This window comes from Phyllobates terribilis, unplaced genomic scaffold (assembly GCF_046119375.1).
Source record: "Phyllobates terribilis strain yellow unplaced genomic scaffold, ASM4611937v1 Scaffold_7__3_contigs__length_470593459, whole genome shotgun sequence".
Lineage (NCBI taxonomy): Eukaryota > Metazoa > Chordata > Amphibia > Anura > Dendrobatidae > Phyllobates > Phyllobates terribilis.
The window spans coordinates 92,051,390-92,061,519 of record NW_027362767.1 but is presented as its reverse complement, the minus strand read 5'-3'; the positions used below and the strand labels follow the sequence as shown (position 1 = coordinate 92,061,519).

The following is a 10,130-nucleotide window of genomic DNA, read 5'->3' as shown; positions in this document are numbered from 1 at the left end:
CGGCTCTGCCCCATCTCCTGCAGCCCAGCTGCTGCTCCTCTCCTGTGCACGGCTCTGCCCCATCTCCTGCAGCCCAGCTGCTGCTCCTCTCCTGTGCACGGCTCTGCCCCATCTCCTGCAGCACAGCTGCTGCTCCTCTCCTGTGCACGGCTCTGCCCCATCTCCTGCAGCCCAGCTGCTGCTCCTCTCCTGTGCACGGCTCTGCCCCATCTCCTGCAGCACCGCTGCTGCTCCTCTCCTGTGCACGGCTCTGCCCCATCTCCTGCAGCCCAGCTGCTGCTCCTCTCCTGTGCACGGCTCTGCCCCATCTCCTGCAGCCCAGCTGCTGCTCCTCTCCTGTGCACGGCTCTGCCCCATCTCCTGCAGCACAGCTGCTGCTCCTCTCCTGTGCACGGCTCTGCCCCATCTCCTGCAGCACAGCTGCTGCTCCTCTCCTGTGCACGGCTCTGCTCGCTCCCCGCTGCAGTCCTGATTGATGGCTGCAGCCGCCAGTAGCAGAGCTTCCAGCCCCGGGCAGGGACCGACCAATCGCGTTGCTGGAGGAGGGGGCTGGCCCCGGTCGCCCCCTCCCCTCTCCCGGGCACAGCTCGCACTTGGTTACATTGTAGCGCTGGCTCCACGCTCGGATCTACTGCTGGTTGTACAGGGGGGACCCAGGATCACTACAAGTCCAAGTATCGCATCGCAGCGCAGTGACCGCAGGCGCCAGGGATGGATCATTATGACTCTCATCAGAATAATGAGTACATGCAGCCGGAGGACGACTGGGACCGGGACCTTCTGCTAGATCCAGCCTGGGAGAAGCAGCAGAGGAAGGTGAGTGCTGCCACACTGCCCTGCTGCACTCTACCCCCCCAGCAGCCTGTGTGCTGCACTCTATCCCCCCCAGCAGCCTGTGTGCTGCACTCTATCCCCCCAGCAGCCTCCAAGGAGCAGAAATCCTCCCAAGTCTGCTCTAAGTTTCTACAAATGTCTTGCTGTAATGCCAGTGGTGCCAGGCAGTGATCAGCCCTGGAAAGTGCTGCAATCCCTGATCTAATTAATTGCAATGTTACACATGGCACAGAGCTAGGAAAGGGTTACGGTCTCCCCAGACTGAGTCCAGAGGGCGGCTAACCTTCCAGTAATCCAGTCCTAATATAGACACCCAGCATGTACACTGCACAGGTAGATAAGTGACTGCTGCACCGGAACCTGCAGCTGATGTCACCACTCCTTCCTCTGACACACCTAGCCCCCTACCTACAGATGTCATATGGCCCCTGGCGTAACATGGCAGAGAATGGTCCATCTATAGTGCACACATAGCCCCCTACCTATAGAAGTCATATGGCCACTGGCATAACATGGCAGAGAAGGATCTATCTATGATGCACACCTAGCCCCCTACCTACAGATGTCATATGGCCCCTGGCATAACATGGCAGAGAAGGATCTATCTATAGTGCACACCTAGCCCCCTACCTACAGATGTAACATGGCAGAGAAGGATCTATCTATGGTGCACACCTAGCCCCCTACCTATAGAAGTCATATGGCCCCTGGCATAACCTGGCAGAGAAGGATCCATCTATGGTGCACACCTAGCCCCCTACCTACAGATGTAACATGGCAGAGAAGGATCCATCCATGGTGCACACCTAGCCCCCTACCTACAGATGTAACATGGCAGAGAAGGATCCATCTATGGTGCACACCTAGCCCCCTACCTACAGATGTAACATGGCAGAGAAGGATCCATCTATGGTGCACACCTAGCCCCCTACCTACAGATGTAACATGGCAGAGAAGGATCCATCTATGATGCACACCTAGCCCCCTACCTACAGATGTAACATGGCAGAGAAGGATCCATCTATGGTGCACACCTAGCCCCCTACCTACAGATGTAACATGGCAGAGAAGGATCCATCTATGGTGCACACCTAGCCCCCTACCTACAGATGTAGCATGGCAGAGAAGGATCCATCTATGGTGCACACCTAGCCCCCTACCTACAGATGTTATATGGCCCCTGGCGTAACTTGGCAAAGAAGGATCCATCTATGGTACAATTCTGGCTCATTGGCTGCAAAGTCAAAGTATGAGGAAACTTTATCGGATCATCTGAATTGGTAAAGGTACAATGGCTGCATTGTGTGACCCTAAAATTGTCTCCGCTCTATGACTGTAGTGATCAGTGCACATACATGGAGGAGACTGATGCTTGTATAAAGTTGATGCAGAGCGTAGCGAGGCTTTATTCACCCTGTACGGTACCTTGTCTTCGCGGAGTACCCTATAGGAGGTGAAGTGGCTCATTGGCACGCTTCCCTGTTGGCCATGCTCTGTAAGTGATAATGTAATGTGAGACCCATTTTATGGTCTGGATGTACAACATCGTTAGGCTGTGTTCACATTTATACGTTGCATCAGTCTGATGGCTCAAACTGAGGCAAAAATGCTTCAGTTCCCAACAGGCTTTTTTTTTTTTTTTTTTTACCATTTAACCCCCAGGCGCTGGTCTGGGGTGGAGTACCAACTCTACTTGGACCATTTTGATCAGGCATCTGTCTTTCACAAAAGCGAATGCACCAGAAAGGTGGGAGCGATCCCGTGTCAAACAGAGCGATCGGTTCCTCTACCAGATGGAAATGACGCTGCGGTGCCGAATATATGGGGACCCAGACTTAGGCCTCATTCACAGGTCCTGGGATAGAACAGAACAGCCAAAATCTACAACCCAGATCTGAATCGGATTGTTTCAATTTGATCTAACCAATCGTGCACCAATCAGAAATCCGTTCATTGGTGGCTCTGAATCGTAGGGCAGATATGAGCTTACCTGCGAGGTCGTCCAGGTGTAATGCGGCCCATGGACATGGCTTTATTTACCTGTACGGTGCGGATATCCAGCGAGGCCGATGCTGCAGAGCAGCTGGTCTGCGGGCAGGGCTGACACTGAGAACGGGGACTTCATCTATTATTAACTAGTACCTGTCCTGCTCTTGGATGATGTAAATGTATGGCACACTGGTTAGTTAATGATGACTGGCAGAAATGTTATTACTTTATTTTATGAATTGCAGCAACATATACTGAAGTGTTGTACAAGATGAGGCTGATGGAGAAATACATCCGTCTAGTGCCAGGCAGGATGCCCGCTGGTCTGTGTGAGAATCCACAGACTGGCGTTTTCTTTCTGTTCACATTGACGGGTGTTTGGAATTGTCAGCGGCTTTTCGGAGTTCGTTATCCACTTTGGTCAAAAAATGACAAGTCGCAATAAACAGTTGTATTTCTCAGTAGTTTATATAATCGAGGGGTGTTGCACTCATAATCTGAATATTTTCTCATTTTGGATGAGGTTACCTGACAGCCGGAGGCGTCGTATCCATCCTATGTCACGAGAGAAGCCGTATACAGCCTGCCCTGATCTGTATATATAAAACATGCAAATAAATGGAAGAGAACTTCATTTATTTTACACATTTGCTCTAGAAAAAAATGAAGACTAAGATCAGATTGGTTTCTGTGGCCTTTAGGGAAGTCCTGATTATTGAGTATTGATCACTGCAGTGTCATGTACAACCCTAGCAGGCATATGATTGCACAGATGTTTTGGTGGCAGACTTTTCTGGGAGTCCAGAGATATTTTTTTTTTGCAAAATCCAAATGTATTTAATGTGAATTTAGCTGCAGAATTGCCCCCAAAATGACCCTATGCATTGCAGGGGTGAAGTCTACAATTAATTTTGCATCATATGTCAATTTACATGTGGAAAATACCCGCAACGTGTCGCTGAGATTTGTTTCATCTCATCTACTTTGCTGTTATTTTACTATGCCGATTTATTTATTTTTTAACATTGGAATATAGCAAAAATAACCCCCTAAATGTGCCCATAGATTTTACATGCCAGTTTGCAAGTCATTTTCTGATAGCTGCCAGAAACCTCTCGTGGCGGCTTAACTTCCTAGTGACTTCATCTTCCCCGACCATTGATTCACCAGAAGTTTGCTGATACAATACAACATGATACGAGTGTATCGTATTGTATCAGTAACTTCTGGTAAATCAATGGTCAGGGAAGATGAATTCACTAGGAAGATAAGCCGCCACGAGAGGTTTCTGGCAGCAAAAAAAAAAAAAAAATTACTTGCAATTTTAACACTGTCAACTGTACCTTTTTTAGACTTTTATACTTCCTGTGCTTTCAGGCTGCGTTTTCATCAGTTTCCTTATCAGAGGCAGGATTACACTGACAGGTATCACCTCAATATAAAGCTGATAACACCGGATCCATCAATCACAATCGGCGATGTCACAGCTGACCTGCTCCCCCTCCCTTCACTGTGACCTTATTTAGATGCTTTGATACAAAAATACGGACAGACTGTTCATCGTGGTCAATATACATGTGTATTTCCTGAAAGAACAGGAAATTAGAGTCTAGAATAGACCTGTGTCCAGTGTGAAGATTGCAAGATTTTTTTTAATTTTTATAATTAAGATTTTGATATAAAAAAAACAAGCAAAACCCCCCCCCCCCACAAAACTTGAATAAATAATAGGCGTTTTTCACTTGCTAGCTTCCTTGTAAGGACCCCCATACACGTACTGACCGCTCCTTCTGGCAGAGGCTTACCTCTAGGGAGAGCAAAAGGATCAGCCATTGAAGTTGAACAGGTTGGATCCTTCTCTCGGCCAACATCATCTGTTGGGGAGAGTCAGGAGTAGAGAAAAGTGAACCCGAACTTAAAAGTTCTGCGTTCATACCGGACACTTAAGTGTCCAGTGCTAAATGCCAAACACGGACTTCTCCCGTAAGTCCGGTGTAATGTTCAGCGTTCCGGGGGAAGTTCAATAGAGAAAAATTTCCAGATCAAAACTTTGGGTCCCCATTCTTTTCAATGGTGTTTGGGTTCTTGTTCTGGTATCTAGTCTGAACTTAGAAATAAAGTTCAGGTCGGGTACCAGAACCCAAACTTCTATGGATCCGCTCATCTTAGTCAGGAGGCCTCCATAATTTATATAATATATACTTGAGACACATCAACTATACTTGTGACACTTCCCTTATCTGGGCTTTATAGCCGTAAAATGCAATTTTCTTGCAACATCTGCCCAACTGTTTTTTTTTTTTATTTTTTTTATACTTGCATAAGGTCTGGCCGTAGCCTTACACTATGTGCACATGTTCAGTATTTACAGCAGATTTTTTCTGTTGCAAAACTTGTTAGCAAGTAAAAGGGTTCGGAGAATATGTATGTTTTTAGACAATTTTTTTTTTCCCATTTATTTGCATGAGTAAAAAAATGCTGCATTAAACACTGAAAGAATTGACAAAAGTCTTTGATGGTTCAAATCTGCAAGGGAAAAATAATCAGCGTGTGCATGAGATTCTGGAAATCTCATTCACTTTGCTGGTACTGCAACGGGAAAAAAACAACGCACCGTGTGAACAAGCCCTAGTCGGGCAAATACAATGGCTGTATTATTTCTAGGTATTTTCTAGCAAGATTTTATCAGTATGTATGTGGTAGGGGAGCAAAAGTCAATGAACAGTTAATGTCAAGGCATAATAGATTTCCTTATCTGCAGTGTATAGGTGTGCAGTAGTGATCTATACAAGGCAGGTAATGGGTGTAGTTCAGCATTGTAGCCCATGGTGCAACCTTATTACTGAGCTATTACAGATGAATCTGTAGATTGTGTAAGACTACAACTCCCAGCTTGCTCTTACATTATCTGTAGAGCCACAAATCACTGGTCATTATGTTACTCCAATGTATGGAGATGAATGATCACTGTAACAAGTGAGACTTTTTCCTTTGTAACACTTTTTGGTCTGTGTGTAGTCTTCTGGTCTTTGTCTTCAGTGTTTGTTTTTGTAGATAAGGTCAGTGGTGTTGACTTACCATCAGCCCCTATTATTTGTATGACTCACAAGAAAAGGGGTTAGTTTGGAGGAAAATTGATTTATGGATCCAAATAGAAAGCCACAGGCCTCCAGTGTACTTTTTTTATTCTAACATTTATAACACCACCTCCACCCTGTGACTACTTGAAATCACTTTCAGTTTTTTGAGTCAAAGTCCATAGTAGATACAAAAGAAACGTAAAACCTAAAGAAAGGACTTTTACGTCTTTCTGCCTCCAAATGAAAGGTGACGTTACCAGTGTGAGACGTAGATCAGGAGAGCAGACTGTCAGTCGTTACATGTCTCACATTAGTAACTGTTTTTTTTTTTAAAAAAAAAGCACAAGACCCACCAAAGCATCCTGATATGTGCCGGGGTCAAATACCCTCTACCACATGACATAGTCGCTGATTCCCTAGCAAGGAAAATGCACTATATTTCATTCTGTGAAAAGTGCAGACATGCAAAAAAACAATCAACGCAATTGTATATTAATCATAAATAGTTCAGTAATATAAATACTATACAAAAAGCAAGGCGGAATGCCAAAAAGGGTGTGTAATCTCACCACCAACTGTGATTTTGTGTCCTTGTTGGTCGTACCTGTTAGGGAAGAGTCAGACGAGGACCACAACGCAATGCTCGGACTGGCTGTCGGTTCTCCCAACCCGAGCGTGGCAGCATCTATTTTTATGAAGCAGTCACGCTCTGGTCTGACCAGTTCAAGCATTACGTTGCAATCCTCGACCAAATTATATGGGTGATTCTTCCCTCAGGCTGAGTGCCCACGTAGCGTTTTTCATGCGTTTATGCTGCGGAATTTCCACAGCGTAAACGCTTGTGAAACGCTAGGTAATCCGCACCCCATGGTCCCCAAGGGGATTCCGCATGTTCTATGCACATGCTGCGGATTTTTCCGCAGCGTTTATGCTGCGTACAAAAATCCGCAGCATGTCATTTAATTTTGCGGAAGCGCAGCGGAACTCCCGCCATTGACTTGCATTGAAACGCATAGAAACCGCGACTGTACATTTCTACAAGCGGCTTCTATGCGTTTCTATGTGCGGATGGTACCCAGTTCTGGAGGAGAGGAGACTCTCCTCCAGACCCGGGTACCATTGTACCTGTAAAAAAAGAATAAAATAACAAAGTTATATTCACCTGTCCGGCGGCTTCTCTCTGAAAGCCGGCATCGCTTGAGGACCTGCGGTGACGTCACAGTCATGTGACCGCAGGCCCTTCACCGCTCTCTCTCGCGATATGCCGGCAGCCGGGAACCAGACAGGAACGAGCGCTGCAGCCACGCCGGGGCCTCGGGGGTGAGTATAGCTTTATTTGTTTTAATTTTTACGGTTCACACTGTATAAATCCATGCTGTTTGCATGGATTTATATAGTGTGACCTAGTTGTCAAGCACTTTCCAAGTGATGCTATCGCCTGGAAAGTGCTTGTCAATCTGCATGCGGAAACGCATGTGAATCCGCATGTATTCTGCAGGAAAAACGCATGCACAATCTGCATGCGTTTTTTCTGCCAGGGAGATGCAGAAAGTCAAAGGCCCACGATGCAGAAATGAAGCAGAAAATTTCTGCAGCATTTCTGCATCTCCCTGGCAGAAAAAACGCATGCAGATTGTGCATGTGTTTTTCCTGCAGAATACATGCGGATTCACATGCGTTTCCGCATGCAGATTGACAAGCACTTTCCAGGCGATAGCATCACTTGGAAAGTGCTTGACAACTAGGTCACACTGTATAAATCCATGCAAACAGCATGGATTTATACAGTGTGAACCGTAAAAATTAAAACAAATAAAGCTATATTCACCCCCGAGGCCCCGGCGTGGCTGCAGCGCTGCTTCCTGGCTGGTTCCCGGCTGCCGGGATATCGCGAGACAGAGCGGTGAAGGGCCTGCGGTCACATGACTGTGACGTCACCGCCGGTCCTCAAGCGATGCCGGCTTTCAGAGAGAAGCCGCCGGACAGGTGAATATAAACTTTATTTGTTATTTTATTCTTTTTTCACAGGTACAATGGTACCCAGGTCTGGATGAGAGTCTCCTCTCCTCCAGAACTGGGTACCATCCGCACATAGAGACGCATAGAAGCCGCTTGTAAAAATGTACAGTCGCGGTTTCTATGCGTCTCAATGCAAGTCAATGGCGGGAGTTCCGCTGCGCTTCCGCAAAATTAAATGACATGCTGCAGATTTTTGTACGCAGCATAAACGCTGCGGAAAAATCCGCAGCATGTGCATAGAACATGCGGAATCCCCTTGGGGACCATGGGGTGCGGATTACCTAGCGTTTCACAAGCGTTTACGCAGCGGAAATTCCGCAGCATAAACGCTTGAAAAACGCTACGTGGGCACTCAGCCAAACAGTTCCTCGGCCAAGGTTGCAAGTGATTTGCATGTACAGTGGCTCATCTTCCCTGAGTACCAGGACTTGGACGTGTTGGATTTCAGTCCTTATTTCGCCCAACATCTGCTGTCCGGTAATCATACAGATTAAATAGGCCGCTCATCTAAAAAGGGTTTTCCACTTTATGGAAAGTAGATCCCAAATGCTCTAAATTACCTGTAATAACAAGAAGCAGGTACTCACTCTCTCCAATCTCTGCACCGACTCGCGCTTCTGCTTGGGTTTTGGCTGCAACTGTGACGTCAGGTTGACCGCGCACATCACCACTGTAGCCGTCTACAGACCTGCTAAGCTTTGGATTTTTTTTTTTTAAGGGAACCTTAAAGCTGATACATGCTGCCTAATTCACGGGCGGCATATGTCAGACACTGGCTGTATGATTTCAGCTCTGTATGTTTTATTTTGAAAAGCCGCTTGGGACAGAGCCACACAGGAGACTAATCGAGAAGGCCGGTCCTCAGCTCCTGCTCCTCTGGAGTGACCGGTCTCTCCTTTCATGCATGGGAGCACCCGTTCAGTCATTGGCAGCGGGCGGGGAGAAGCCTCTGGGAATTGAGCCACACGGGAGACTAATTGAGAAAGCAGGTCCTCAGCTGCTCCACTGGAGTGACCGGTCTGCACCTTCATGCATGGGAGAGCCCTTGCAGTCATTGGCTGCGGGCAGGTAGTAGCTGCTGGGGATTGAGCCACACAGAAGACTAATTGAGAAGGCCGGTCCTGAGATCCTGCTCCCCGGAGTCACCTCTCTCTCCCTTCTTACATGGGAGAGCCTTTTCCGCTATTGGCAGCGGGCGGGGAGAAGCCATCGGGACCGGCCCGTCTGACTAGTCTCTCATGTTGCTCAGGACCCGGAGGCTAATGTGTGTTTCAATTCAGACAATTTACAGACATTATAATCACTGTCCCCATTGGGGCTCATAATCTACTGTACATTCCCTATCAGTATGTGTTTGGATTAAACCAGATTCACACTAAAGTAACTGGGACCACACTCCAACCATATATCAGTCAAAGTCCTGATTCATAAGGCTCAGGTTATGAGAGCGAGTCAAAAATAATCCCAAAAAATTAATTAAAAAGACTATTTTATTCAGAATACTATAGGGAATCTGCCAGTAGGATCAACCCTCCTAAGCCATCTTTTTGGTCCTAGAAATTTGAATAAAATGACACCTTGATATCTGGGATCTGATGTCTTATTCCAGAGAAATCCACATTTTTCTTAATATGTAAATGAGCTGGTAAGATCTATGGGCCTGACATAGATCTCCCTGGTAACATTCCCTTTTATCTTAAAAAAGCTGATTTTTTTTTTCAATGTTCCAATAAAAAATATTGTCCGTCCTTTTAATTTTTTTTACAAGCCCTCTATATTTTATTTTTTTCTAAAGTTGGCAGCCCTGCTCTGTATCATCCAATCTGAGATCGGATGTGCACAATTTGCTGAGACAACATTTCGATGCCATCAGATAATGTGCATGTGAGCTATTCCAGTGATTACGACATGTGCACCATACTTGTGGCCGGCAAAATGATTTATTTGTACGTATGTTAGTGCAAAATTATTGCAAAACGCCAAAGTAATTGCAAAATGCTGGCTCATCTGCTGCAAGACATAATATAACATTTACAGTATTGTATTAGCAGGCAGACCATTCGCTATATACTGTACACACATAGTGTCTTATTAGCACATCACTTAGTGTGTATAGATTTGATGTAAGTTTCTCTTATATTATGAAGTGCCATTTTTGGTGTCTTGATCTTTTTCTAGCATGCACAGCCCTTATGGTACCTTGTGTTG

At 46.2% G+C, this 10,130-nt stretch overlaps 1 protein-coding gene across 3 annotated transcripts in view; it reads left to right on the top strand.

Moving 5' to 3' along the window:
* Positions 1–544: 544 nt before the first annotated feature.
* ACTN1 (actinin alpha 1) overlaps positions 545–10,130 on the top strand; it is a 122,128-nt gene continuing 112,542 nt past the window's right edge. For all 3 annotated transcript variants that reach the window (XM_073638976.1, XM_073638975.1, XM_073638977.1), the window contains exon 1: positions 545–816. In XM_073638976.1, the coding sequence (XP_073495077.1) occupies positions 712–816 (105 nt within the window). In that variant the 5' untranslated portion in view covers positions 545–711. The remainder of the gene's footprint in view (positions 817–10,130) is intronic.